This window comes from Lobosporangium transversale, assembly GCF_002105155.1.
Source record: "Lobosporangium transversale strain NRRL 3116 chromosome Unknown BCR41scaffold_25, whole genome shotgun sequence".
Classification (NCBI taxonomy): Eukaryota; Fungi; Mortierellomycota; class Mortierellomycetes; order Mortierellales; family Mortierellaceae; genus Lobosporangium; species Lobosporangium transversale.
In genome coordinates this window covers 411,077-438,570 of record NW_019029003.1, presented here as the reverse complement: position 1 = coordinate 438,570, position 27,494 = coordinate 411,077, and the positions used below count along the sequence as shown (strand labels likewise).

General features: G+C 42.6%; 10 protein-coding genes across 10 annotated transcripts; 4 read left to right on the top strand and 6 right to left on the bottom strand.

The window, feature by feature from the left end:
• Window positions 1-251: 251 nt before the first annotated feature.
• On the bottom strand, window positions 252-5,839 carry BCR41DRAFT_356295 (hypothetical protein). The gene is made up of 6 exons (XM_022024625.1): window positions 4,939-5,839; window positions 4,071-4,752; window positions 3,337-3,908; window positions 2,446-3,216; window positions 1,792-2,335; window positions 252-1,054 (listed from the first exon to the last, which is right to left on the bottom strand). The coding sequence occupies exons 1-6, from the start codon at window positions 5,755-5,757 to the stop codon at window positions 345-347; spliced, it is 4,098 nt and encodes a 1,365-aa protein (XP_021880184.1). The 5' UTR covers window positions 5,758-5,839; the 3' UTR covers window positions 252-344.
• A 446-nt stretch (window positions 5,840-6,285) lies between these two features.
• On the top strand, window positions 6,286-9,185 carry BCR41DRAFT_387480 (hypothetical protein). The gene is made up of 2 exons (XM_022027899.1): window positions 6,286-7,362; window positions 7,441-9,185. Exons 1-2 carry the CDS (start codon window positions 6,371-6,373, stop codon window positions 9,158-9,160), a joined length of 2,712 nt encoding a protein of 903 aa, XP_021880183.1. The 5' UTR covers window positions 6,286-6,370; the 3' UTR covers window positions 9,161-9,185.
• Window positions 9,186-9,588: 403 nt separating this feature from the next.
• BCR41DRAFT_378138 (hypothetical protein) lies at window positions 9,589-12,947 on the top strand (the record flags this gene model as incomplete). The annotated part of the gene is made up of 9 exons (XM_022027139.1): window positions 9,589-9,642; window positions 9,956-10,197; window positions 10,351-10,509; window positions 10,646-10,991; window positions 11,119-11,280; window positions 11,422-11,622; window positions 11,725-11,931; window positions 12,051-12,689; window positions 12,774-12,947. 9 exons carry the CDS (start codon window positions 9,589-9,591, stop codon window positions 12,945-12,947), a joined length of 2,184 nt encoding a protein of 727 aa, XP_021880182.1.
• A 213-nt stretch (window positions 12,948-13,160) lies between these two features.
• On the top strand, window positions 13,161-15,172 carry BCR41DRAFT_423194 (S-adenosyl-L-methionine-dependent methyltransferase). Its single transcript, XM_022030265.1, has 7 exons — window positions 13,161-13,301; window positions 13,431-13,496; window positions 13,590-13,681; window positions 13,824-14,108; window positions 14,202-14,367; window positions 14,508-14,583; window positions 14,689-15,172. The coding sequence occupies exons 1-7, from the start codon at window positions 13,172-13,174 to the stop codon at window positions 14,870-14,872; spliced, it is 999 nt and encodes a 332-aa protein (XP_021880181.1). The 5' UTR covers window positions 13,161-13,171; the 3' UTR covers window positions 14,873-15,172.
• On the bottom strand, window positions 14,735-15,744 carry BCR41DRAFT_324283 (DNA-directed RNA polymerase III subunit C19). Its single transcript, XM_022021540.1, has 3 exons — window positions 15,636-15,744; window positions 15,388-15,485; window positions 14,735-15,287 (listed from the first exon to the last, which is right to left on the bottom strand). Exons 1-3 carry the CDS (start codon window positions 15,702-15,704, stop codon window positions 15,077-15,079), a joined length of 378 nt encoding a protein of 125 aa, XP_021880180.1. The 5' UTR covers window positions 15,705-15,744; the 3' UTR covers window positions 14,735-15,076.
• Window positions 15,745-15,923: 179 nt separating this feature from the next.
• Window positions 15,924-17,021, bottom strand: BCR41DRAFT_307868 (SURF4 family-domain-containing protein; the record flags this gene model as incomplete). Its single annotated transcript, XM_022020883.1, has 3 exons — window positions 15,924-16,511; window positions 16,654-16,821; window positions 16,944-17,021. Coding segments are annotated over 3 exons (834 nt in total), but the record flags the coding sequence as incomplete, so codon positions are not given.
• A 1,570-nt stretch (window positions 17,022-18,591) lies between these two features.
• BCR41DRAFT_356289 (hypothetical protein) lies at window positions 18,592-20,318 on the bottom strand. Its single transcript, XM_022024624.1, has one exon. The coding sequence runs from the start codon at window positions 20,042-20,044 to the stop codon at window positions 18,629-18,631; it is 1,416 nt and encodes a 471-aa protein (XP_021880178.1). The 5' UTR covers window positions 20,045-20,318; the 3' UTR covers window positions 18,592-18,628.
• A 222-nt stretch (window positions 20,319-20,540) lies between these two features.
• On the bottom strand, window positions 20,541-22,070 carry BCR41DRAFT_356287 (hypothetical protein). The gene has a single exon (XM_022024623.1). It carries the CDS (start codon window positions 22,057-22,059, stop codon window positions 20,554-20,556), a length of 1,506 nt encoding a protein of 501 aa, XP_021880177.1. The 5' UTR covers window positions 22,060-22,070; the 3' UTR covers window positions 20,541-20,553.
• Window positions 22,071-22,155: 85 nt separating this feature from the next.
• On the top strand, window positions 22,156-24,071 carry BCR41DRAFT_423189 (hypothetical protein). The gene is made up of 2 exons (XM_022030264.1): window positions 22,156-22,965; window positions 23,057-24,071. The coding sequence occupies exons 1-2, from the start codon at window positions 22,254-22,256 to the stop codon at window positions 23,944-23,946; spliced, it is 1,602 nt and encodes a 533-aa protein (XP_021880176.1). The 5' UTR covers window positions 22,156-22,253; the 3' UTR covers window positions 23,947-24,071.
• Window positions 24,072-24,946: 875 nt separating this feature from the next.
• BCR41DRAFT_356283 (ribosomal protein L6e-domain-containing protein) lies at window positions 24,947-26,554 on the bottom strand. The gene is made up of 3 exons (XM_022024622.1): window positions 26,534-26,554; window positions 25,416-25,874; window positions 24,947-25,294 (listed from the first exon to the last, which is right to left on the bottom strand). Exons 1-3 carry the CDS (start codon window positions 26,543-26,545, stop codon window positions 25,049-25,051), a joined length of 717 nt encoding a protein of 238 aa, XP_021880175.1. The 5' UTR covers window positions 26,546-26,554; the 3' UTR covers window positions 24,947-25,048.
• Window positions 26,555-27,494: the final 940 nt, after the last annotated feature.

Sequence of the window (27,494 nt, the reverse complement as noted above, 5' to 3'; positions counted from 1 at the left end):
GAGGAGAATGAGGATGAGAATGAGGAGAATGAGGAGAATGAGAGTGAGATTGAGAAGAATGAGAATGAGAATAAGAATGATGATGAAAGAAAAATATCATTTCAGGTACACCATCGAGGTGCACAACTGAAACTGATAAATAAGGTTCAATTTATAAACAGTGATTGGATACATCTTTCCTAATTGCTTACCCGTGCCACGCGAGAATGTAATGATCTATTACATGTGTATTAAAAATGTTTTATATTTCAATTTATTTATTTACAGGCGTAAACTTATTGTTTTTTCCGGTCTTTTCTTTTTGTGAATAAAAATGAGCAACATTGTCCCTCATGTTCAATTATTTACAGTGCGCCAGCAGCAAAAGGATTTATAGCCACTACCTTAATCGCTGGAGGAGACACGCTTGTATCCGGGGTGATCAAAACTTGAATGCGTCCAAACATCTTGATCTTTTGTAGATTATTAGCTAGCTCATCATTCGCATCATCATCAATATCCATCTGTCTAGGCTGCCTTGCCAGCGACTCATTATCATCCTCTGAAAAGCTATCGTCATCAAACAATCCGCGCTCATCATCGTATGCGTTGGTTGCATCGTCAGGATGTCCACCCATCGCATCAAAGCCGCTAGGACGAACACTTTGTAGTGAACCAGATGGCGCAAAAGTCATAGATAATCTTCTATTGTTTACTTGGCTATCGCCACCCTTGGCAATAATGTCATCATGAGTCTTGAAAGGCTGCGTGCTCCAATACAGCTTGAGTGTCTCTGTCGACTCATTCCAAGAATAGCGCTCAAGTGGTAATTGATCCAGATGTACACGTTTCTCTAGTCCAAACTCTGTCACCATCACATCAAAAGCCGTATCGAGAATCTGCACCACAATGCCTTCACGGATCACCATGCCTTTCTGCTCGGTCATCTTTCGGAGTAAAACACTTAGATACAGGTGGCTACTCTGCTCCTCCGCGAGCTTGGCGGCATCTTTTTTCAGGTTGCAATGGTTGGCGCACTTCTGGCAAGCTTCCTTGTTTAGATAAACCTTTGAATCTATAATAGATATTGTTGCATCAATTAATGACACAATCACAGACACATACACACAAAGATGGGAATAACAATAATAGTAATAGTAGTAAAAGAGAGAAGAAAGGAATAGGGAGGGAGAGAAGAGTCAGAGCGATGGAAAGATTTATCAAAAAACTTTTTTTCTTTTTTGCAAAACTTTGCTGTTGGACAAAAGGGGTATATGAAAGGCAAAAAAAAAAAAATAATAATAATAAAAATAAAAATAAAAATAAAAAAAAAAGGGCAAGGCGAGGAGCAAAAAAATAAAAGGAGCAATGGCGGTTGAGAGGTGTATCCTTTTTTCTTTTCTCTTGTCAAAATGCTGCAGCCCGCTGCAAACAATTGCCGCCACTGTCCTCATCTCTTCTAGCGTCCATCGTCTCGTCTTGGAAAAACTTTATGGTTCATTCTCTTTCCCTCTTTAGAACCGACCACTCGGTTCCACATCCACTAACCACCCACTTGTGAACATAGTCTTCATATTCATCAAGCATGTTCTTTTCAGGTTCTACTCCCCTTGCCTCCCCTTCCTCTCAAGAACGAGCAAATCAATGAAAGCAAGAAACACATAGGCACATGCCATTCGCCTCCATTCGTCCCCTAAATTTGGTGAGATCAAGGCCTCTCCCCCCTAACCCCACGATATTTGCAAGCAACCCGTCCTTTCTATGGCTCCAAGTCTCCTAATCGACTGGTCATGACGTCAGCTGGCAACTCACCTCCAGTCAAAGATGCCTCCAGTAGCCGGTGGACGATAATATCGGCGTAGCGTCGGATGGGCGAGGTAAAGTGCGTGTAGAGTGGTGCATTCAATGCGTAGTGGTGATATTTACTAGGAGGGAGCATGCCGCTACAAATGTACTTGCCACGGTGCATTGGCTTGTTCGCCAACAAGTGAACAACTTTGCGCACATCTGGATCTTGAATTGCGTCCATGGACGCCTGTAGTGCTCCTGCACTGGATGCGTCTAGTTCCAGTCCAATCTTGTTCATGTGCTGAATAAAGTCACCCATACGTCTCTCAAGGGGTCCTTCATGGCGACGTAAAAGAGCCTGTTCTGGGAAAAAGTCAAAAATTTGCTTGGCAACGCTCATGTTGGCGAGGAGCATAAATTCTTCAATCAGTCGATTACTCTCTTTAAGTTCAAGCACAGTCACGTCCAAAGGCGAGTCCTGTCCATCAGTTTCGAATGCCAACTTGATGGAATTGATGGAAAGTGCGCCATTGTCAAACCTCTTTTGACGCAAGATCATGGACAATTTCTATCGAAAGCGATATGATATCATATTGGCAAATTGTGAGCGAAAGGCGATGGTGTTGTAAAGCATATTCACGCACCATTACAAGCTATAAAATATAAATAAATACTTACGAAAAATGTTTTGATGTTCTCTTCTACAACTTCCCGTGGATGGTTATAGACTTCGACCTTCGAGTCGAGAGCACCGGTTGTGATCACACGCTGAGCATCATCATATGATAACTGTGCGCAAGACCGAATGACAGACTTTGCAAATGAGGTCTTGAGAATCTCACCGCTCTCAGTCATGATCCAGAACACTGAAAATGTAAGCCTGTCGACATTTACTGTCAGACTACAAAGATCCTCCGAGAGTACGGTCGGCAACATTGGGATCGCCTTTTGAACCAAGTAAACAGTAGTAGCTCTTGCTTTAGCTTCTCTGTCTAAAGCAGAACCAACTTTGATGAAATGGGAAACATCAGCAATGTGGACACCAATTTCAAATGTGCCATCCTCGAGGCGAATGCAGGACACTGCATCATCCAGATCCTTGGCGGTGGCGGGGTCAATTGTGAAGGTACAACTCTTCCGAAGGTCACGGCGGTTACTCAGTTCCTTCTCCGGAATAACCCATGGAAGTTCAGGGAGACATTTTTCAACCTTTTCGCCAAATGCAGTAGTAGTGACGTTGTTATCCGCTAACAAAGCTTCTGTCTCGATCTCAATATTACCAATATCGCCAAGCTCACGTTCAAGATGCCCAAAAGGATGAAGTGAGCTAAGAGGCCAACGTTTGATTGTAGCTAAAAAGAGCTTATGGGCATATGCCATATGATTCTCTACAAAATCCCTGGGGGCTTGATCAATAGGAATAGCAATTAAGGGCACGCGCTTATCGGTCTAGAGAAATCAGATATAGAAAATCGAAAGAAGATATCCATCAATTATCTGAAACTAAAAAAGAGTAAATAACAGCAAAATAAATAATAAATATCTTATTCGTAAAAGATATAATCATACAGGTTTGAACCAGACAATTCGGGGTTGGCCCTTCGAATCATCATCATCTAGACGGCGACGTTCATTTTTCTTTGCTGATCCACTTGGTCGTTGTAAAGTTAAAGTCCCTGAAAACATTTGGACTAATGAGCGCTCAACAATAGAAACGACACGGCCGCAATATTTGGGTTTGATATCTTCAACGTCGGCTTCACCAGCTTCCTCTACATCCTCTGCACGCTTGTTCTTCTTTTTGTCCTTTCCGCCTTCTAGTTTTTGGATAGGCACGTCCTCAAAATCGATAAGCTCAATACCAACAACATCTCCTTCCAATGCACGGTTCCTGTCCTTACTTCCACAAATGTAAACATCGCCTTCTGGCAGAGAATCAACTGTGACATAAGCATCTGAACGGTTACGTTTGTTGATTCTGAGGACGCCTTGAACATATTTGTGCTTCTGTTTTGTCAGAAGTGAATGAAAATCTGAATAAGTCAAATGAGCTTGGAAGAGCGGGCGACGACCATTCGCATTCTCCTTGAGACTAACACTATCCCTATTGGACAGACCTGTATTAGAGGCCAGTGATGTAGCTAAATGATATGATGCCCAAGAAGTCATGCAGAGAAACTATCGTTTAGATAAAATCGCTCTTCCTTTCCACTTTTCTTCTTGATACCTCTTCTGTTTAAATTAAGAACAATACTAAAAAAAAAAAAAAAAAAAAAAAAAAGAGAGAGAGAGGGAGAACTTACATATACGCCATTCTTTACGATCAGCTTCCCTGACAGCCGGCGCAGCTGAGAGACGTCGACTAATTGGTCCAGTCATAGCTGATCGACTCGCAACCGTAGAATTGAACGAAGTTGAGTATCGTCTGCGGTCACGAGCGTCATCATTATTGACAAGACTTTGTCCGAAATTCTGGAAGGCCGCAGAGCCGGTGCCAGGCTGCATATGGTTGGGAAGCTTAGCGGCAAACTCAGCAAGAGAGTTTGGATCGACGCTGGAGATAGACCGGCGGTGAGGGGCTTTGGATGAATAACTCACACCATGTCCCATACTAGCCTTACCCTCGAGGGCTGAAAGAGTGTCTGCAATGGCATCCGCCTCTTCATCGCTAGAATAGCTGCCTCGTCCTGAGTTCTTTGCGGCAGGTGAAACATAGGTGCGACCCTCCTGCAATGCTGCAACTTCTTCTGGGCGAATGATGACTGAACGACGATTAGGCTGATATCCAGAAGTAGGGGTGGTAGGAGTGAGTGGAAGAATGTCTGTGGAAGGGTTGAAGTACAGACTGTCCACAGATGAACCTGTAGCTGAGCGTCTATTTCTTCTACTGATCTCCTGTTGGTCAATGCCCATTGTGCCTATATCCTGGGGAAGCACAATAGAACGGCGGTTATTGGTTTTTCTGGGAGCTGTGTTGTCCAATGTCTATTTTAAAGAATAACAAAACCCAAGAGGATAAAAGAAGGGAAAAGAGGGCGAGGTTGGAGGACGATGGATCAGTTACACGCCAGTTGACGACTTTTCTTTTTCCATCTAAAAAAAGGGACAGGTGCGCTCACAGGCGTACAATTTCATTGAGCATGTAACCCAATGTTGTTCGAATAGACTTACAGGATCGTCATCCTTTTTGATGGTAGAAATTACAGGGCGTTTTGAGTCAGAGACAGAGAGACGACGCAAAGTTGCGACTGTAGATTGAAGAGCATTCTCAATAGAGGTGCCACGGGGCGGTTGCGAGATGTGGAGGGTAGTTGTGGTCCCAGAACCGGAGCCAGAAAATCCAGACTCTTTGGTATTAAGACTTCCTGTACTAAAGTAACCCATTGAGGACCGCGAGGGTAGCGAGGACATGGACGAGCGTTTCTCATGGCGGGAAAGGCCTTGGCCTTGGCCAATTGGTGGCTGCTGTTGCTGTTGCTGTTGGTGCTGCTGATAGGGGTCAGCGGTGCTCACATTCGATGGTTGGCTATTATGGTTAGCAGGAATGCTCTTGAGGCTACTAATGATCTCCTGCAGAGACTGCAGGGTCTTTGGCGCATTGTCCTTGTTACCACTCTGACCAAATTGATCAAGCTGTTCTTTCATAGACTTTGAGCGTACATGGCTGCCACGTCTATTGCTTCCAGCAGGAGGAGGGCCAGAATGAGATTGGGGCTGGGACTCAGGCTGGGCCGGAGGTTGAGACAGAGATTGACGCGAGGTATTGGCAGAATGTTGGAGGTCATTTTCGTTGACAGTAGGTAAACCCGAGCCAATGCGACCAAACTTGTCACCAAAGAGAATAGAGGACCGGCGACTGGAAGGAGCGGAAGAAACGGTCGGAGCAGTGATATTGGAAGGAGATGAAGAAGGAAAGACACCTGTTGCAGGAGCAAAGGTGAAAGTGGAAGAGGGAGAAGAGGAAGAAGAAGAGGAGGATTCTCGTGACATAGTGGTAAAATGAAAGAGAAAAAGAGAAGAGATGATGAATAAGGATGATGATGAATAGAGGTTTTGAAGAAGAAAAAAAAAAAAAAAAAAAAAAAAAAAGAGAGAGAGAGAGAGAGAGAGAGATTTATCGTTGGGTTGTTAATTGATAATAAGATGATAAGATGATGGAATAAGGAAATGGAAATAAAACAATAGGATGAGACCGAGGAAGAGGAACGGAAGGGCAGAAGGGATGAAAAGAAATGGGGATTGAGGAGTAAGAATGAGGAAGGAACGAGGAAACGGAGGGAGGAGAGGTAAATGGTAAGAAAGAAAGAAAGATAAAATATGTAAACAAGTAAAAAAGAAAAGAGCACATTTTTTTGCTGACTGTTGTACATTCTTGGAGACCAGGTTTGTACATGCCCATCTTTTGTACCTCCGCAGTATTTTATATCCATTTAATCTGTGGCTTTCATTCTCGCAGTATGAAAAATGGTATTTCTCTTTTGCATTCTTCCTTTCCTTGCTTTTATTCCTTAATTCTCTCACTTATCCTTTGCACGATATTTCCTACTCCACAAGGCAATTGCTGCTGGTGCTATTACTACTATTAGCGTATTTTACTACTACTATGACAACTAGAGCTCCTGTATCAAAACCCATTCCTCGCTCCTTACAAAATATCGCTCAGGATCGAGCTGGTTCTTCCTTGCGCGCTTTTGAGATCTCGCAGATCAAGAATCGATACAAATCGTCCTTCATTGCTATTGCTCCTACTTCCTCTCCTGCTACTTCTACTGCAGCTAGTGTCGGTGGCAATGACAATGACAATGATAAGGATAAGGATAAGGATAATATCTTGAACTACTGCGATCAATTTCAACTCAAGATTTACCCCAGCGATCCCGACTTCCCATACGAGATTGAGTTTCTTCATATCCAGTTGTCAGTCCCCACGGATTATCCAACCTCGCCTTGTAGTGTCACTGTTCTCAACAAAGATATACCTATAGGATTTGCTACCAATCTTGAGCGTGGATTTGCGGAGGCAGCATTGCAAAAAAGATCATTGTTGGCTCATCTCAACTGGTTAGATATCAATATGGAGCAACTGCTCCAGAAACCGCCTGCACCTACCATTCGTTTTATAGGCCATGGACATGGACATCAGCAATCTCAACATCCTTCTGCTGCTGGGTTACCATCATCAACAGTGCCCACTCTTCCTCCTCCATTACCAAATTCTGTTCCAAATTCAACAGTCCTGTCCTCCTCGACTGTGCCTTCAATACAACGTCAAGAAATAAACCCAGTGTCTTCTTCAAAAACCTCTGAGACGTCTATACCAAAAACTTACACAGCAGAGCAGATCAATCAGGCTTCGCTTCAACGCCAAAAGCAGCTGAACCAGATTCAAACACGTTTCCGTTCATCGTTTTCGACTATCTCATCCACGGAATTTCAGATCTCGCTAGATACAATTGACAAGAGCCGCATGCCAGTCATCTGGGAAGGCCCTCTTTGGATTAACTTGCTAATCCCTAATGAATTCCCTCTTGAGCCTTGCGAGATTCGCTTGAAGCAAAATGGCCTTAATCCAGAGATTGAGATGTGGCGCGCAAGGTAACATGACTTGGATACTAGGAATAATCAAATTTTCAAAACTGGGATCTTACCCAAGATTCGCTTGAATTTGTTTAGAAATGTTGAGCAAGGATTCCGCGATATTGCCAAAACAATGAACCAACTATCGCTATTTCAACTTCTGAATCAGCTTAATCGGGATCTCAAAGAACTCCTCAGCAATACTGTACTTCCTTCTCAAAGTCCTGCTCCATCTGTAGCAACCGGCGCTCTCGGTATTAATCAAGACGACATGCAGAGTCAGGCAGGATCCTCCTCTGCTGCCAAAGTACTTTCAGCCTCAAGCTCCACGGCTCGTATTGGCACTACTAATTCATCGCCTCAACGTGATCCCATATCTGAGTCAGATCGAACCATGGACCAGACAAAACCAAAACTGATCTATGTCAATGCGCCCAACTATCCTCCACGTCGAAACTTTGATCAATATGAAGATCACGGAGCCGTGACGAGTGAGGACGATAATGAACGAGATGATGGTTCTCAGCATAGTGATATGGACATAGGGTCGTTATCCCGTAATGAAGACTCAAATAATGATGATGACGATACCGATAACGATGACGATGACGATGACGATGACGATGACGATGACGATCAGCAAGGATCCTTGAATACGTTAAATGGACCAATAGTGGATGGCACACCACCCAAGAGAGGCATCGAGATCCGTATGCCTGATCTCAAGCTTGAACATATATCATTGCTATATTGTCGCTCATTGAGTCTATTAGTCAAATGCAATCGTTGTAAGGGACTGTTTGAGATCCCTGATATCCTCCCAAGTGATGGAGGGGGACCACCATTGTCAGCGCCTGGTAGTAAATCCAACGCACCTACTGATACCCGCAAATGGAAAGTCTGTGAGAATTGTCAGTCGCTTATGGGGGCCCATTTCCGAGTAGAGTACATCCACATGCAATCTCGCACTATCGGCTACCTGGACTTGGCAGGCTGCACAGCGTTTGACATATTGCCCTCTATCTTTGTTCCCACCTGCAGCGAGTGCGATCAAATCCTTGGTACTACGGCTATTACTAGTGATCTCTCCACTGCTATGAGTACTACATCTATTGATGACTCTACATCGACGTCCAACTCGAAACTATCTGCAAACAATCGCCAAAACCCAGCATCTGCCCAAGTACTGCCGTCTGTAGCAGCAGGCTTCAGACAAAGGGTTGGACGTGGCATGTCCGCCACTGCCAACTGTCGAAAATGTCATTCGCGGATGACTTTTTCAATGGAAGGCGAGATCAAGTTTGTGAAGCTTAGTCCGGGAGATCTGATGAAAGCTAATGCTTCTACCCTGGAGCAGCTTCCACTCAAGAAAAAAGCTGCCATGCGCAAGAACAAGAACGGCCTTGATTTTGAACTCAAAGTTGGTGAACCCCTCCCTCGAAAGGGAGCGTGTGATCATTATAAGAAATCCCGACGCTGGTTCAGATTCCCGTGCTGCCAAAAGATTTACCCCTGCCATATCTGCCATGACGAAAAGGAGTCTGGCTCCCATGAATGCGATTACGCAAAACGGATGATCTGTGGTCACTGCTCACGAGAGCAGGTTGTGAGTGACAAGCCCTGTGTCTGTGGTGAAAGTCCAGTCAAAAAGTCCAGTGGTGCTAGCGCATTCTGGGAAGGAGGTGAAGGTATGAGGGATAAGACGCGGATGAGCCACAAGGATCCTAGGAAGTACCGTGGTACCAATAAAACTGTTGCAAAGAAGCAAGTGGGCGCTGAAAATATGAGAAAAAGAGCGCACAAGGCGGAAAAATGAGCCAGATATTTTTTCTTAACCGGAGGAAAAGCAAAAATTAAAAAAAAAAAAAAAAAAAAAAAAAAACTATGCTGTGTTTCCAGGGACAGTTTGCTAGTGTCAAACCATGCCCGTACCACAGTAGGTGTCCAGAGCCGTTTCCAGTGCGAAGGCCCTCCAAATCCTTTTACTCAATGAGGTGCCTTAGGTTGCGTAAGTGATGCTCTGCGCAACCATCAGATCATGGTAGGAGGGCATCTCGCATTTGTGGTAGTAGAGCCTTTTCCTATAAATAAAGAAAGTCCCATATGAATGCCGGGATTACTGCAAGATTCATTAATCCCTATTACAGTGAAGCCCTTTGTCTTGAGATATACATGTAATCCATACATTGTTTGTGGGCCTCTAACGTTGAAGGGATGAGATATCTATTCATTATCATAATAGCAATGAATACCAAGGCATTTATCCTATTAAATGGTTCGAAGTTTCATCAACGTCTTGTGAGGCCCTAAAAATGTATGGATTCTCCGCAAAATTTTGGCCAAAGCATATATCACGTGCAGATATGAAAGTGCACAAACCTTTGACTTTTGATGCATTCTTTTTACTCAAGTATTCGAATCCTTCTTTTACGTTGATCTCATTCAGATTCCTGTGATTTCTCTCAACCATGGAAAAAAGATCCACCCAGCCTCCAAAGGCATGGCATCATTTTTGATTCTTGGCTTCCAGAAATATCTTCGTCATATTTTTTTTTTGATCACTTTCATACTAACCATCCAATCTTATTTCCGACCTGTTTGTAACCTGCAGATCAAAAATAAGAATGCTGCGCCAGTTCAAATTTCGGCTGAGCAGATTCTTCGCGAGGCCAAAGAACGACAAGGAGTAGCCATCAAGGTTCCTAAGCAAAAGATTCACGACCATGAGGAACTAATGGAATACAGGGGGAGGAAGCGCAAAGAATTCGAGGACCGTATTCAACGCAGCCGACTTCATATCGGAGAATGGCTCAAATATGCAGCATGGGAAGAGAGTCAAGATGAGCTGGCCAGGTATAGAATTTAGACAACCGAAAGAAAAAGAGAATTGTACGCGTATTTGATTTTTTGATATATTTCTTTTCTTTTTCCTCTTTCATTTTTTCTTTGTAAAGAGATATATTTCACAGATTAAAATTCATTCTAATAATACGATGTGTCTGATAGGGCTCGTTCCGTGTACGAACGTGCGCTGCAGGTGGACAGTCAAAATTCGACACTGTACCTCAAGTATGTTGAAATGGAAATGAAGCACAAGAACATTGCTTTGGCACGCAATCTTTTCGATAGAATTGTTACAATTCTTCCACGCCGAGATCAGTTTTGGTATGTTTTCATTTTTTTTTTTTTGTTTTTCCTTCAACTCGCATTAAATTCTTGACATTCTATGCGCAAAAAAAAAAAAAAAAAAAAAGAATTAGAAATGCCCTTATTAACGGTTTGCAAAAATGGCTGATTGTAGGCTCAAATACACTTATATGGAAGAAATGCTGGAAGAGGTTGCTCGAGCTCGCCAGATATTTGAGCGCTGGATGCAATGGGAGCCGGAAGAAGAGGCGTGGATGGCTTATGTTAAGTTTGAAAAGCGGTATAAAGAACTGGACCGTGCACGCGCCATTTATGAAAGATTCGTGCATGTCCATCCAGACCCCAAGAACTGGATCAAATGGGCTGAATTTGAGGAACGGGAAGGATCTACCGAGAAGGCACGCGATATATTCACAAGGGCCATCGAAGTGATGGGTGAGGAGCTAATGGAGCAAAGATTGTTCATTTCATTTGCTAAATTCGAAACCCGACAGAAAGAAGTATGATATTATGTTATGTCTTGATCGCTATTTTTGAACAAGTTGCTCCTATTTCAATATTGATCAGAACATCATTACTTACTCTTTTCTTTAAAAAAAAAAAAAAAAAAAAATCTTTGAACAACAGATCGAACGGGCTCGCGTCATTTATAAATATGCGCTGGATCGTATTCCTCGCTCAAAATCCCAAGCTCTTTATAATCAATATGTTCAATTTGAGAAACAGTATGGCGACAAAGAAGGAATCGAGGATGTAGTTATTGGCAAACGAAGACTTCAATACGAAGCAGTAAGTCAGAGTTATAAGCGATCACCTTCTGCATATTATCAGCTCGATCTAGTCATTGTGGAGAAAGCTACTCCATCTCAAAGTTCAACACATTATGCTGATGCTATGTGACGCATACTTTCGATTATGTTCAATGCTTAGGATCTTGCCAATAATCTCAAAAATTATGACATTTGGTTTGATTATGGAAAACTTGAAGAAAGTACGGGCGATATAGATCGAGTTCGAGAGGTATATGAACGTGCTATCGCACAAGTTCCGCCAGCTCAAGAGAAACGACTTTGGCGACGGTATATTTATCTTTGGATTAAGTATGCCTTATTTGAGGAACTTGAAGCAAAAGTAAGATCATCGTGATGCCATGGAAAGCAGATGCGATGATGTCGGCATGTACATTGGGCTCAAGAAGCATGGGTCACTAACCAAGTGACATTGTATTTCTAGGATTACGAGCGTACACGGGAGGTATACAAAGGATGTCTCCAACTCATTCCACATAAAAAGTTCACATTTGCCAAAATCTGGCTGTTATACGCCAAATTTGAGATTCGACAGCTGGATGTCGCTGCTGCGCGCAAGTCCTTAGGAATGGCTCTAGGTATGTGTCCCAAAGACAAGCTATTCAAGGGATACATTGAGCTAGAGCTGGAGGTGAGTTGATAGGTTGGTGATGACATAAATAGCCCATAATGTAGACAACAACTGTAAAGCATTTTGCGATAACTTCTACACCTTATTATTTATTTATTTATTTCTTTTTTATAAAATAGCTGCGTGACATTGATAGAGCAAGGAAATTATATGCCAAGTACCTTGAGTGGTCGCCGTCCAATTGTGCTGCCTGGATCAAATTTGCAGAACTGGAGAATGAGCTTCAGGACATTGATCGTGCACGTGCTATTTTCGATTTGGCTATTTCTCAACCGGAGTTGGATATGCCGGAACTTCTCTGGAAAGCGTATATTGACTTTGAGGTTGGTGAAGAGGAATGGTCCAATGCTCGCTCGTTATATCGGAAACTGTTGCAGAGAACGGCGCATGTGAAAGTATGGATCAGTTGGGCACATTTTGAAGCAAGCGTGCCGGGCGAAGGTCAAGCTGCTGCTGCACGAGAAGTGTTCAAGAAGGGCTGCAATACCATGAAGGAGCATGGGCTCAAGGAAGAGAGAGTTATTCTATTGGAAGCGTGGAAAGAATTTGAACAGGCGCAAGGTACAGCCGAGACCCTCAAGAGTGTACAGGACCTTATGCCTAAGATGGTCAAGAAACGTCGACAGGTCGAAACTGCTGATGGTCATGTTGCGGGCTCATCACAATGGGAGGAATACTACGACTATATCTTCCCAGATGACCAAACCGAGAAACCCAATTTCAAATTGCTCAGCAAAGCCCACGAATGGAAAGCAAGAGTAAGTTTGTACCTGAAATGCTAGAAATGAAACCTTTTTGTTTATTTTTTAACAAACTATGTTTTTGCCACTCTATCCTGGTAGATGGAAAAAGAAAAGGCTGAAAAGGCTGCTGCTGCTGCTGCTGCTGCTGCCGCTTCTGCCGCTTCTGCCGCTTCTGCCGCTTCTGCCGCTCCTGCTGCTGCTACTTCCAATAATTCCGATGCTTCCGCTCCTGCTCCTGATGACTCTGCTTCTGATGATTCTACTAGTCCATAATAAATACACACATAATTTGAAAACACAGTCCCATTACAAGTATATTTTTTTGTGTCAAAGGAACAGCATTGTTCTTTTTGATCTCCTTTCCTGACAAAGTTGATCAGCAATTACCATCTCCCATTCAAGCATCAAAGCAGCACATGTAAAAAAGGGGAACAGTACATATCACGAAGAATTGATTAATAATTTAAATATTACACAAAAAAAAAAAAAAAAAAAAAATGGCGGCAGTACAACCGCTGTTAAAATCTCTTCCAAAGTTGCCAGCACCATATCTCTGGCCAACACTTTTCAAGGGCTCGAGAGCACGCGGACATGCAAGAGTCTCTGTCATGACAGAGGAGTTGGCTGGTATGATAAAAGAAGGATTAGAGATCGAGACAGCAAAAAATAAGCTTAGGGAAGAGAACCACATGTGTTTTATATTAGCTTTCGCCAGTCTCTCTAATTTCTTTTTCTGTCGATCTGTGTCCAAGATAGAATCGGCAGCCAAAGTTATGGACATCAGCAATCATCCAAATCGATCCATCATCGAGATTTATCCAGGTAAGAGACAAAGGGTAGAGCATTGATACAAATTGAATACTGGAAAAAGACGAAATGACCTTTTTATTTTTTTATTTTTTAATAAAATAATAGGACCAGGACAACTGACACGATCCATGGCATTGGCCGGCGCAAAGAAGGTTGTAACACTAGATAACGGTGAGATGTTCCAAAAGTCATTAAAGGTAATTTATTCTTGAGAACGGAAGGTCGTATATGAGAATCGTAACCGATCAAGATCCTCCAATGAACATGTGAAATTACATTTGGTCTCGATCGCCCCTTTTGACATGTTTTCTTCTTCTTCCCTTCTATCCGCAAGCATAGGCTCTGGAAGAAAATTCAAAAGGCAGGATCCAACACTTTGCATTGAATCCACTCGGAGAACCCTATGATGATCTTTTGGCCTCTGAACTAAATGCACTGCCTGGATTGACCCCACAACCTTGGGATACGATTCAATCGGACATCATGCTAGTAGGATCGATCCCAAATTCAGCGCTGGGAGAGAAGGCTTTTATAGATCTCTTGAAGGCATCCATGGAGCGTATGGGTATTTTTAGGATGGGCCGTGTTGGAATGTATATGTTTTGCTCCAAGGAAGCTGTCAAGGTAATAAAAAAAAAGGAAGAAAAATCGATTTTTTCTATTATATCTACTATCAATGTTTATTAAAAAAAAAAAAAAAAAAAAAAAAAAAAATAGAGATTTACATCACCAGCAGGGACAACAGCTAGGAACCGGCTAACGCTTCTTGCGGAAGCAGCAGCCGAAGTATCATCGATCATGGTCCCTGGAGCAAGCCACTTTCATTTACCATATGAATACGAGCTACTGCGAATTGTTCCGCACGAGAAACCCAAGCTGGAAAGTAATAGCTCCCCCTCTCATCTCTTTCTCTCTTTCTTTGAGGCTGCTCGTGAAATTTGTATGATGAAAATAGGACACGTAGAGCCAAACTGATTTCTTTTTTTTTTTAAAAAAAAAAAACCTCCCCTTGATTGCCATTAGCTTCTTTGGATATAATGGAATTCTGCCTTAAGAGTCTTTTTACAAGCAAATCAATGCCTCTTAGCAAAGTCATCAAGTAAGAAACGACTTGCCTCTTTTGGCTTTTATGAAAATAGATGCGACCTCTTGCTATCTTATTTTTTTCCTGATTTCCTTTTTTTTTTTTAAAAAAAAAAAAAAGGTTGCTTGGACCTGGAGCAGAGATCTTGCTAGGTCGCCTGAGTTTTGACCACAACATCAAGGTTAAATACATGACACTGGAGCAGGTGAACGAAGTTGCTTCCAAATTTGATCAGTGGCCACTTCGCCCAACGAACCTTGTGGATGATTTGATCTTGCACGAAAAGAAAGATAAACGACATTGATTATTTCTTCACTTATTTATTTTTCTCCATGCGCCATCATCCGAATGAACAGAAAGGCTAATTTTTGTTCTTTCAGTTTATAATAAGTCTTTAATACAGAAAAATAATAGAAAAATAATAATAAAAGGAAAAATGAAAATATAAAATGCCATGTTTGTATGTATGTATATGTGGGTGTTGCAAATTTGAATTCAGTACATCACATTAAAAAGCACCTTCCTCATCGTATTCAAACTCGCCTTTGGCAAGCTCTGTCTGAAAGCTTTGAATGACATGATTGCAAATATCAGTCAAATCATCTAGTCCTTTAAACATAGCCTCTACTGCTGTTGTTTTGTCTGATGTTTGGATCCTGATATTTGTCCTTGCTTCTGAAGGATGAGGGATTGAATAAGATGCAAAGTCGACTTCGGGACTAAAAAATCAATTGTGAATATAAAAAATCATCAGAAAAAACAAAAAAATCTAATGAAAAATCACCTCGATCTTGCTTAAAATCTTTCAGTGACACCTACTTTTTCATAAGAGTCCAGCGAAGTGCATTTCCGAGAGTATGATCTTCGTCCTGTAGACAAAAGGTAGCGCATTGAGGCTCTGTCATCGTTCCTGGGACCTACAGCCCATGATAAAAAAAAAATAAAGCTTTATATATAGCCTTTTTTTTTTTTTTTTTTTGACTTTACGCTTTTGGACAGGTTTATTTTGTTGTTTTTTTTATATCTCTTTTTAAAATAGAGTTATCTTGTCTTAAAATAAAACTTACAATAGTAACTTTCCCCGTGTCGATTTCCACTGGATCTTCTTCCATCCGGACAACTTTTGAGGCGGACATTTTGTGTAATGAACGAATGAATGAACGAAGTGGAGGAAGCAGAAGCCGTAACAACAAAAAAAAAAAAAAAAAAAAAAAAAAGTGGCTGAATGATGGACAACAAGCCACGAAATTTTATTTAGAGTAAATGAAAGTGCAAAGTAGACTACACATTGAGAGGAAAGAAAGAGAGGGAAGCGAAGGGAAAACAGTGCGAATAATGAAAGAAAGGGTTTTTGTCTACCACTCCTTTTTCTTTTCATCCATGCTCATGCCACCAGGCCCAATGTTGACAAGGAGCAAGAGACCGCCCATAATTGAAAGGGTCTGGAAAAAGTCGTATTTGAGAAAATCCTTTTGTGAATGAGCATTCTCAACAGACCACCAATTATTGACCACAATATTGAACACAGATAAGAAAAGAACCAGGAACATGGCCGACCACTTGGCCTTGAAGCCAATGGCAACCATCACGCAGGCTGCGAAACCAATGATGGCTCCAACAACACGAGTAACCGACCACTGTCCATGCAGGGCAAAGCCGAAAAACAAAAAGATAAGAAGTACTCGACCAGCGAGTTGGAAGTACGTTCGCTTATTGTTCTCGGTGATCGAAGGCAGACCAGCGAAGAGTTGACGACGTTTGTTTAAACCATCTGATACAACCATCAACAGACCACCGATTACAGAAAGGTTACGCAGGAAAAAGCCGGCGTCGAAAATCAACCCATAACCTAATGCCTGAATAATCACGACACTGAACAGAGCCGCTGCTGCGTATTCAGTATGTTTCCTTGCGATTACCATCGCGGAGCAAGATAACATGGTCTACATTAATGCAACGTGGTATATACGATGAAGAATGTTTCATACAAAAGTGAGTAAAGAGTCCTGTCATTAACTAGAACACAATCTGTAGCACTTGTTCAAGGAATAATAAAAAAAAAAATCTCGAGTGGATTTGACTTACCAAGACATTACCAAGCAGGAAAAGATGACTAAGACCCCAAGGGAAACCGCGATAGCGTTGAAGATAATAAAGCTGGTCGCTGAATTGAGTTGAGATACGAACGGCATCCTCAAGAAAGGTGACGACAATGAGGAGACGTGCAATCGCTGGAATGTATGGTTTGATCGGCTAAATTCAATCAGGTTCAGAATGGTCAGTAACGAACATTGCAATGTAGTTCATTCTTTGCTCGCTTACATCGCAAGAAAAGGAGATAAAAAATAAATAAAAAAAAAATAAAAAAGGCTTACTTGGCCAATACGATCGATAATATCCTCAATCTTGCGCGAGTAATCGTGCACGGAATCCATGATAGTTATTTGTTGAGAAAAGAATGAAAAAGCGTCTAGTTGTCTGAAAGTTTGTCCGAGAACGACGTGTGAATATGCTATATTCCTTTTTGATTTGTTGCCCTTCTTTTAGACGACCTTAAAAATAAAAAATAAAAATAAAAAAATAAGAAAAAAAAAAAGAATCAGTCAATGGTCATTCGGACAGTATGGCTCATGGTCCTGACATCATTCCATGCAAAATGAGAGTCCTTGCAACCACAAAAGTACCTGGTAATGATGAAAGACAAAAAATAAAAAATTTTAAGGGAAGTAAGGGGATATGAAAGAAAGAGTGGCTAAAGAAAGGAAAAGGAAGAAAAAAAGAAAAGAGAAAAGAGAGAGCGTCTCTTTAAGTGAGACCATAGTCCATTGCCTCTCAGTCCCTTCCAACGAGAGGACAAAGGCCGAGACATGGCATAAACATAGAAATGGGTTATTGCCAGGGTGGCATCCTACACATCCACTTACGGTACTTCTTTTATTTTGTCCCAAGGAAAAACACAACCTCTCTTCTCCTTCCCCCACATTCACAAATGTAGACACAAACAACCCATCCAAGTCTCACAGACCTCTCCTTCGGATGCAACAAAAGGCCACTTCTCTGAACAAGCAAGGGGTTTCAAGAAAAAACAAATGAGCAAAATAACTTTAAAAAGAAAATATTATAAACATGTATCATCAACATTATTAGCAAAATAAAGACACATGAGTGTCGATGAAGGATAGATAATTGATAAAGTAATAACTATCGAATATGTCTTTGCAACAAAGTTGTCTATTAGCTTTCTTAATCTATACTTTCTATCTATCCAGTGTCTTCAAATCAAACCTATCATCACTATCGTCATCATCATTATCAGTCCACTCATAACTGAATATTGTGCTATTTATCATCAGGGGTCGCAGTCGCTCTTCTCATCTTTATACAAAAATGATTTGCTTCTGAATCCTCACTTTCTTTCTCAGTCTTTCAGTCTTTCATGTAAAGTGAATATTCCTTTACATTGTACATATTACATTGTCGACTGATCTGCAGTCGCGTGTCAACCGCAACTATGGAATTTCCAAGACAGAAAACATCGTCTCAGAATTCTGTTTTCACTCACAAAAGTATATCGTCTATCAACGCGCCTTACACATGCCGTCATCTGTCATTGTCTCCTCCCCTGCTAGCTGCATAAATCGTTGCACAAGAGCTCTCATCAATTATTTATTCTTTCGCAATAGTTTGCATCCATTCAAAAGGTTCGTGTGCAAACAAGGCCCTGCTGCCATCCGACAAAAGGGCGCACATTAAGCCGTCCAATCAGAACTCTCCAGCACGTACCCTCTTGTTAGGATGGCATGGGAAACAAATACTCTTCACAATAGGCTATCCAGAAGAATGATTCACTCCAGTGATGGAAAATACACGAAAAAGTCAACGAGCAGTTTAAAGATCAAGATTACAGTAGTAAAGGCTACTTGCTCTCTATTCTAGCTTTAACAAAAAAATAACAGAAATCTGCTTTATTAAGTTTTTTTTTTTTTTCTTTTTTTTTTTTTTTGTACAAGTTACAATATACAGACCCATAACAAAAATTGAGAAACATTGGTTGCTCTGTCTAAGTAGAAGCCTCAATGGATGTTTCTGATGGTCCTAGAGCGGAAGCAGGAGCAGAAGTCAGGGAGGAGTCGGAAGTAGGGGCTGAGGCAGGAGAAGAAGCCTGTGCTCCAGATGTAGAAGCCCGTGATTCTTCTACTTGCTGCTCTAAGCTAGAGCCATCCGCAACCTTGGATGGAGACTGAGATCCAGAAACGACCGATGCATTCATATGGGCCATCGCTCCAAGTGTCAGTTTTGCGCTTAGTTGCTCCACTTCCTTGATGAGACGAACATTCTCATCGATACGCATGGCGCTCAATGTCAGCTTGGCATTAAGCTCCTCGATTTCTTTGTACAGTCTTGCGTTCTCTTCTTGCAATCGTGTGCAGGTATCCTGGAGCTCATTAACATAGGCCTTCTTCTTCTTGCGACACTCCTTAGCCGCTACGCGGTTCCTCAAAAGGCGCCGTTGTCTCCGTTCTTCATTTGACATGTCACGGCTAGTTCGCTTTCCATTAAGGACGTCGTCTTCAAGAATGGCTGCTGCATCATTTGCAGAAGCGCTTTCTGTGGTCGCAGGCACCGATGCCAAAATTCCTTGGGTAGTCTCCGACTCTTGTACATGTTGTGAGCGTGACTGTGTCTGTGCCTGAGGCTGCGGCTGGGGTTGTGGTTGTGATTCAGGCTCCCGTTGACTTTGGATGCTATTTTGAAGGTCACTAGAAGAAAGAGGCGCCTGTGCAAGGACATTTGCTAAAGCACTGGACGTAAGAGACGTGAGTTGCTCTAGAGTAGCTTGGTTATTGGGATTAGTTGTGAAGGAAGTGATTTGTCTAGGATCCTTCTTGACCATCTGCTGCATCCTCATCAGATCCGCCATAACTTCGTGCATCCCTGGGGTGACTTGAATTGATTTGGATTGCTGTGCTTGGGTAGTTGAAGTAACTGACGTATCCTTAGGATCCGACTTGGCGTTAGGGGGCACCGTGGCGGTATCCTCTGTCTCATTAGATGCAGCGACATGCGTCTCTGTTCCAGAATGACTAGGGCTATGGGTACTACTGGTATTACTGCTGTGATTGCTACTGCCTGACAGAATGCCAGCAGCAGCATTGGCGTTGTTGTTAACTTCCTCTTGGAGCCTGCGTAGCTTGGCACTGTCATCAATGTTCCCAGCGTCATCTTCAGCAGGTCGCTTAAGCCTGGGGATGGCTGCGACAATCGTCTCGATAGCCGATGAGTTGAGGTTTTCAATAGAGCTTAAATTGTCGATATGACGGATACTGCTTAAATGATCATGCGTAGCATCTCTACTTGAGAAGGTTGATGTTCCTTCACCAGCAGCAACAGCAGCGACGATAGCTGCGTTCACTGCATTGACTGCTTCGGACATGGTGGTTGGAGCTGTCCTATCATCGAAGGTCGAGTTTGTCATAGTGCAGCAGTGCTACAGGTTGTGGGAACGTAAAGTTTGATAAAGACGTGACGATATGTTTGTGCCTGCAGGGATAGAGTAAGGTAGTCAGCAAACATGTATAGTCCTTGAAGTGTCATTGTAAAAGATTCCATTGAAGCCAAGGCAAAGAATAAAGACAAAGAAGTTCACGCTTCACAAGCCCTAGACTACACTTCATAAACACGCAGAATGTCATTCTCTCGCAACAATGACATGACAAGAATGATTTCGCGATGGAGAAAAACAAAAAAAAAAAAAAAAAAAAAAAAAAAAGGAAAAGGAAAGAAGAAAAAGAAAGAAGGAAAGAGAGGAGAGAAAAGACTTCTCCTAATCCAACAATGTCGTTGACAATCCATTGGCACGACGTCGACAATTGTGGTAGTCCGCGATCATACTGGGCATACCTGTGTTGGTGAAGTGCTGCGTCACGGAAGTGGAGGAAGAAGCAAAGAGTGTGTGATAAAATTGCATTCGTCATCTTTTATTTTTTAGTGGCTTATTTTTTGGAAAACCACGACATTGATGCCATCAAAGGGCAGGTAGTCTTTGGATATGCGATTTCCAAGAGGTTTCTTCTCCATTAGATATTGAACAAACTCAATTGTCGTGTTGACCCTACCGCCATCAGACAATCGTCGATGCGGGTTGTCGTGCGCAAACACGCAGCAAGGCACTACAGCGAATGGCTTGTCATGCTTTAGCGCTATATCTACAATAGGCTCAGTCGCCTGGTCAGGATGCATCCCGATCAAGATAGACGCGCCTTCAAACACATCCTTATGGTTTACTAGAAAGCTCTCATCGAGTAAAGCGGTCAATCGTGGAACTACAAACTGCTCTATCTGTTGCTTTTTGTGGCGGCGTTTCTCGTCCTTTATTATCTCGGCATCAGTGGCGTGATCAACTTCTTGCTGGGGCTTAGTTTGCGCATTCATACTCTGCTGGTTGTTGAGTGCCAACAACAATGGATCCATTCTCTTGTATAAATGACCATCGCCTCCAGCCTCGATATCGAGTTGCTTTTTAATAGCATTCATGAGAATCTTGCGCTTATATGGTTTGTCCTTGCGCTCGTTTGGCTCGACCACAGTTGATCGAACACCAAACATATGTGTGAGAAACATAGAAACCTCCCCTTTTCCGCCAGCAATGTCAAGGACTCCTGATCCAGAATTGAGGAAGTCTTTTCCAAACTCACGGACGAGCCACTTGCAAAATATCAATGCACGTTGCGAATGTGGCACTTTGGAAGAAATTGCATGCGGGTCCTCTAGCAGTTTGGACCGCTCTTTTCTAGCTTGCGAATGTTCTTTCACCCATATCTCTTGGACGCGATTATACTCCGTCCCTGTTGGATGTCTTTTGAGACAATCCTTCTTGATGCATTTTAATGAATTGATCCAAAATTTACAGTAATCTTCCCATGGAGCCAGCTCCGTACTTTGAATAGAGTCGCCCTCAATCACCATCTTTAATTGAGTTGAAGATGTGGATGACATGGATAGTGTCGATACTGTTGATCGTATACAGATTGCCGTCATAACCTCGCCAGGTAATGTATCGGATGAACTGTTGGATTTTTTAAGACCCATAGCGGGCTCAGGTGGGAAAGGGTCATTCCCAGGCCATGCCTTCAACACCACAAAATCCAATGCTTGATAGACAGGATAATCTCTCTTGGACTTTTCTTCTTCAGATGCCTCAAATACCGGCACACAGACTTTATCACCCCGTCGGACTCTCTTCCAATGGGAAATGAGTTCATGGTCGGTTAATTCTCCAGGGAGGTTTTCGCGAGAATCGTCAGAGCGAAAGAGGATCGTACATTTGAACGATTCGTTGATTCGCAAATCAATAAAGAACATCCGTTTATAACACCGGCGAGCATGAACTATTTGACCTGTTAGTTTCTGCGGTTGTACATTAGTAATGCTGCGAAATTGAACTTGATCATAGTCGTGATTGTTGTTATTAACCTGTTCCACAGTATGCATTCTTTAAAGAGTGGGTTATTAGAATATGTCCACGGCGACACTAAAATAAAAGGTTCAGCCACTTGAACTGGGCGAAGACGCTCGTGTGCGTGACATTGTGTCTCCATCTTTCTTGTCTCTCTATCTTGCTCAGATTTTCCCATTCACTCAGAAACGGTCATACTCGCATAGATATCATTCATTCTCATCCTTCTATGGCCTCTACGCCTTCATCTGCTCAGTCTGCCGCGGATGCGGACACTCATGGCTCTATTCAAACTACGACTGGCACGCTCGAGCCTGCGCCAGAAGTATTGCTCACCCGCGGTTACCCAAAGCGGTCGCTCGCTGCACTCGAGACAGAATTTGTTGATAACAATGACATTAACAGCATGGCACCTAGCAGCGCCGTCCTTCAGTCCAGCTTTTTGATCATGGATGACGCTCACAATCTCGAAGATAAGGTCGATAAGTCTGATCATGTCACTCTTCCTCAATCGCAGTCTAGCTCAGCACAACCACCACCCAAGCGAGTACGGTATGGCTCTTTAGAAAATGAGCCAACGGCGACGGATTATGCACTACTTGAACCCATTATCCACCCAGACAAAGATAATACTATCCCACGGGCACGACGACACTCTGCAGCAGCCTCGTCTTCCATTGTGCCATCCCAAACTTCACATCCCACCATGAGCAGGAGACGATCCTTAGCAGACCTAGTACATTCTTCTAGTCAACGTCCACCAGTCGTTTTAGATGAAGCTGAGGCAACAGCGGCATATGGAGAGCCCATTGATACGTCATCCCCATCCTTGGGAATGGACATTGATGCCAGCGAACAGCCCCCTACCCCAGTGATGTCTAGGTATCCTGGATCCTCACAAGTCGCTGCAGGAATCAATTCTTCGTCCCCAACAGCGACAGGTAACAGTAAACTGTAATGTCGACTAAAGACTTTTTTTGAGCTAAATATCTTTCAAAGTCTCATCATGATGTAAAATTTTATTTTCTCTAGAGTCTAGCAATACTCCTACGTATCAACGTCATGACAGTGATAAAAACAACGTTCAGACGTCAGTTACTGGAGGAAGAAGCAGTGGCCCTCGTTCTCCCTCCTCAGTTAGGTCACCATCTTCACTCTTCATGCCCTCACAACAATCCCACACGACAGCAAGTCACAGACGAAATAGTACCTCTGCAAAGAAGGGTTTTCAGCGCCCCGTGCGAATTCAGCTGCTTGATAAGGCAGAGTCTGAACAGATCAGAGAGCAGGCGAGACGCGATTCAGCTTCCTCGGGAGACCAAGAGCAACGGGATCGAGACGATGACAGCGAGACATTCATCCCTCAAGATGGTATTATCCTTCGTAACAGCATGGGCAGCGATAACGATAGTGACATTGCACTGCTAAAAGAGGATCCTAGTATTCATGACTGGGACAAGGAGGAGCTAGAGGACGAAGAGAATGGAAGTAGTACGCCTGCATATGGCGGTGAACCGCTCTCTCTTCCATTGGAGACTTCGCAGCGCAGAAAGTCCTTAGAAAATGACATCCGCCGAGCCGCCAATGCCTCTGGAAAACCTACAGGTGCATTGCCCCGTAGAAGACCAGGTCGAGAAGGCGATAATAGCTATAATAATAGTTCTAATGGTGATGACAACGAGGACGAGGATGACGATTGGGATCCATTGCGTGATCCGGAGAGGGAAATTGCAGTAATGAGCGAGGATCAGGAAGCAGACCTCCATAATGTTCACCTCAGACTTGAAAATCAACGTGAGTTTCAAGACGCCGCAAGTTTGGACCTTGGCGAGGCTGAGTCCCAGGCTGTGAATGAGGATGGACAATACGGGGGCTCCATCCAGGAGGATGATGAAGGTGAAGATTTTTGGGAAAATCGATGATCTGCCCCCTTTTTTCGACTCAATGATACACTGTAGCTTTTTTTCTCTTTCTTCTGTTTATTTGATGATAAAAGCGCACTGAGAATTATTCAAGATATAGTGTATACATGTACAGCCTCATGCTTGTCCTAACCGGAAAAGCTTTAGACGATGATGTAAATAACATAGAAAAATACTAAGAACATCCTGCGTTTTAAAAGTATAAAAAGTTTTATTGATGTAAAAGCGAGCAGAATGATTAGTGTTTGACTGAAAAGAGAAAGGCCCACAACAGTCTCTTTGCTAGAAACACATTGACATCTGACAAGGGGTATAATAAATCTCCACTTCCAAGCTCCTGATGACATTTAGTTCTTATATTTACTCCAGCTTTACCATTATAATAAATGTAAAAGTCTTTAGATAGCGTGGCCAATACTGCGCAAGTTCTTTTTAAATGCCTCAACGTGGAGAGAGAGTAGGCATAAAAAAAAATGCATGTCTCAAATTGATGGCTAGGGTGAAATCAACAAATCAAGCGCATTTGACACAGCGGCGAATGTCAGGGAACCTAATAGTTGTGCTTGGCTGATTGACATGTGTTTTGGTTTTCGTACTTAACAACCTCGACAGTATAGTGGTGAGTAATGGCATAACAATGATATGCCATTAATGTTCATCAGTTACGATGTGGATGTAATATCCCACGCAAAAAGTAGCTTACCTTAATACGCAAAGACAGCTAATTTGCTATAGTGCCAATAAAACAATCAATCCACATCGCTCCTTCTACCACCATTAAAGGTATCCAATGGTGAAAGATGGACATTAGTCATCAAAGGGGGTCTTTCAGTGTAGTATGGTTGTGTATTTTGAGTATTACCTTGCCATGCTAACCATTTCATATAATCGGATAAAGACATCTCTATACTCATTCACCCACCCCAACTACCATCCGCATGAGCATCTCTTCCCTTTTGATTGATCATGTATAGAAAGAAAAAAATATGTATTAAAATAGGGATGATATGATGTACAAGTCCATATTAAGGAAAGAAATAGGTTCACTCATCCTTTATTCACAAGAAGCACTGTTATTGATATTTGGTTTGATTCAATTCATTTAGAACTTGAGAGCGTGAGGAGCCTGGCCCTTGGAAAGGGAGAACTTGGAAGCCAAGTACTGGCGGAGGTGCTCAACCTTGTTGACAGCCTCGAGGATAAGCTTGTCAGTGGACTTTTGGAGAGCAACCTTATTTTCAGCAAGAGGCTCCTTCTTCTTCTGGCCCTCGAAGAAGGCCTCCTCAGTGGCGACCTTCTTGGCACTCTTGGGACGGGCAAAGTAGGCATCATTCAACTGGGCATCAACCTATAAGACAATTACCCATTATGAAAAAGTCAATCAGTACCTTATTAACTTGGCTTGACAAATGCAGATATTCCATAATCCCTTAAGTACATTGTTGTATAATGTAATTTGATAAACGCACCTTGGAAGCATCAATGTCAACCTTAGTGGAGGTGGCAATAACGTAGGCCTGATTGACGCGCTTGAGGGGAACGCCATTAACCTTGAAGGGGCCAGAAACGAGCAACAAGCCAGACTCGAGCTGCTTCAAGAAAACAACGCGCTTGCCACGGTAGCGACCGGCCAAGAGGATGAGGACAGTACCAGGGACGATGGAGGTGCGGAGCTTAGCGGTGCCAGCATGCTTACGGTTCTTCTTGGGGACAGCAACATCCTCGGCGGAATAGAAGCGAGGTGCCTTGGAAGCAGCAATGACACGAGAACCACCGTTCTTGCCGCCCTTAACCTCGACAGTCTTGTTGGCAGCCTTAGGGGCAGCAGCAACGGTTCCAGTGGGCTTGCGCTTATACAAGGCACGCTTGGCGATGACCTGGGAGCGGCTGTACTTGGAGACGCCAGCAGTCAGGAGAGAGTTGCGAGGCTAGGGGAAGCAGATAAGTTGGTATATAAAGCGTGTGTCGGTTAATTTCACCAAATTGGAAATCCAAGCATCCTCTCTTTGTTGTATACTGTTGACTGAAGAGATAATGATGATAGTGGTGTGGTGGTCATATTGCTCATTGCTTGCTTGCCACTTCTTTTTTTCTCCACTTGCTCTAGTTCCTGATGCGAAGAATATGGTCAGGATGTCCATTGCTTTTGCATGATTTTTCATTCGCAGAAATCCTATTCATTTGTCATGGTGAGTTCGTGTTTCCTGTCAAAACCAAACCTCCCGAATTCAGACTTCAAGTAGAGATTTCTGGTTCCTTCTCTCCTTCCTCATTTGATGTACTAGTACATTCTTTTGTTTTTCTTTTTTTTTTTTTTTTCATGTCTCGTCCGTATGATTCCGATCTGATGCATCGGATATTTTGATGTATTTGCTAAGGGCGATGATTCTATACAATCAATATCTATTTATCGATCCTTCTTTGTTCTATTGTTCCAGATCCTACTTATTGTCCTTATGCTAAAGTGCAGTATTTCTGAGAGCTGGCTATAAAAGGGTCGACGGCCTTCAGTTCTCTTCCTCTTCCTCTTCCTCTTCCTCTTCTGATATAATAATGCTGATTTGCTAGGATGTATAGTGCTGCATACCTTGTGAACCATTTCTGATATCTACAGTGTTGATATAACCAAACAGATATGCATAAATGGTATGGTTAGTACACTATACTATCAGAGTCATTTGTGAAAGTCGTATCCCAATCACTACTATAGCGTTGACTCCTGCTGAGTCTTCAAATAAAAATGGGGTTGAAAGTCCATGTTGGCATCGCAATCGTGTCGCATAGTTCTCCTTAATCAAGATTATTCTGAAGGATCAGGGTACTGGCATGCAACGTTATTCTGTCTGACCTCACACCGCCTCTCATGTAGATCTTTCATCATGGCGGCAGAAATTGGTGTTGTTTGACAAGAATCGCTAAAATCCAATAAACATTTCTTGTCCTGTATTTTTATCCTTGTTGGGTCTTGTCAAATCACTAACTCGAGCTAAAGATCTGATTCTATGCCAAATCTCGCTTAGAATGCCTGGAAGAATGCCACTATGGCCAATATATTATGAGATTCTGGATAATATATTGATGGTAGATATATCGATGGATGGGTTGATGCTTTCACGACTGATTTTTACACCAAGACAGATGGATGTGTTTGCTGAGTTCCTGTACTATCCCCATGTAACACCTATGTAGAGTTGTGTGACTGCCCCACATACATTTGAACGAAACGAAAAGAGAGAACAGATGTTGCCCACGCCGCACACACTAAAATAATCAGCAGCGTGCATTTAGGAAGACTATTTAAAACAATGAAAGCTCTATATATGCATGAAGAGACACAACCTGGGCTTATCCGATGCTGAGAGGGTTGATTAACTATTCTATTCTTTTTTGAGCCTCTATTCCTTTATGACTCCCTTCATCCAGCCAAATAATGATGCTGTGATCATTGGCGTCAAAACTAAAATGTAAACATTTCGGTATCCAACGATGCGATGATGACGGAGTTGTTGTTAGGATATCGTTGTCGAGTACTGCCAAGGTAAAGTTTA

Coding starts and splice junctions, on each gene's coding strand:
- BCR41DRAFT_356295 (XM_022024625.1), bottom strand. CDS start 5,757: ATGTCACGAGAATCCTCCTCTTCTTCTTCCTCTTCTCCCTCTTCCACT. Junction 2,336..2,445: donor AGAACATCAAAACATTTTTC/GTAAGTATTTAT, acceptor CGCTTTCGATAG/AAATTGTCCATGATCTTGCG. Junction 1,055..1,791: donor GGAGGCATCTTTGACTGGAG/GTGAGTTGCCAG, acceptor TATCTATTATAG/ATTCAAAGGTTTATCTAAAC.
- BCR41DRAFT_387480 (XM_022027899.1), top strand. CDS start 6,371: ATGACAACTAGAGCTCCTGTATCAAAACCCATTCCTCGCTCCTTACAA. Junction 7,363..7,440: donor ATTGAGATGTGGCGCGCAAG/GTAACATGACTT, acceptor GAATTTGTTTAG/AAATGTTGAGCAAGGATTCC.
- BCR41DRAFT_423194 (XM_022030265.1), top strand. CDS start 13,172: ATGGCGGCAGTACAACCGCTGTTAAAATCTCTTCCAAAGTTGCCAGCA. Junction 13,302..13,430: donor CATGACAGAGGAGTTGGCTG/GTATGATAAAAG, acceptor TGTCCAAGATAG/AATCGGCAGCCAAAGTTATG. Junction 13,682..13,823: donor TGTTCCAAAAGTCATTAAAG/GTAATTTATTCT, acceptor CCGCAAGCATAG/GCTCTGGAAGAAAATTCAAA.
- BCR41DRAFT_324283 (XM_022021540.1), bottom strand. CDS start 15,704: ATGTCCGCCTCAAAAGTTGTCCGGATGGAAGAAGATCCAGTGGAAATC. Junction 15,486..15,635: donor ACACGGGGAAAGTTACTATT/GTAAGTTTTATT, acceptor CATGGGCTGTAG/GTCCCAGGAACGATGACAGA. Junction 15,288..15,387: donor CGCTGGACTCTTATGAAAAA/GTAGGTGTCACT, acceptor TTGATTTTTTAG/TCCCGAAGTCGACTTTGCAT.
- BCR41DRAFT_356289 (XM_022024624.1), bottom strand. CDS start 20,044: ATGACAAACTCGACCTTCGATGATAGGACAGCTCCAACCACCATGTCC.
- BCR41DRAFT_356287 (XM_022024623.1), bottom strand. CDS start 22,059: ATGCATACTGTGGAACAGGTTAATAACAACAATCACGACTATGATCAA.
- BCR41DRAFT_423189 (XM_022030264.1), top strand. CDS start 22,254: ATGGCCTCTACGCCTTCATCTGCTCAGTCTGCCGCGGATGCGGACACT. Junction 22,966..23,056: donor TTCGTCCCCAACAGCGACAG/GTAACAGTAAAC, acceptor TATTTTCTCTAG/AGTCTAGCAATACTCCTACG.
- BCR41DRAFT_356283 (XM_022024622.1), bottom strand. Junction 25,295..25,415: donor TTGACATTGATGCTTCCAAG/GTGCGTTTATCA, acceptor ATTGTCTTATAG/GTTGATGCCCAGTTGAATGA.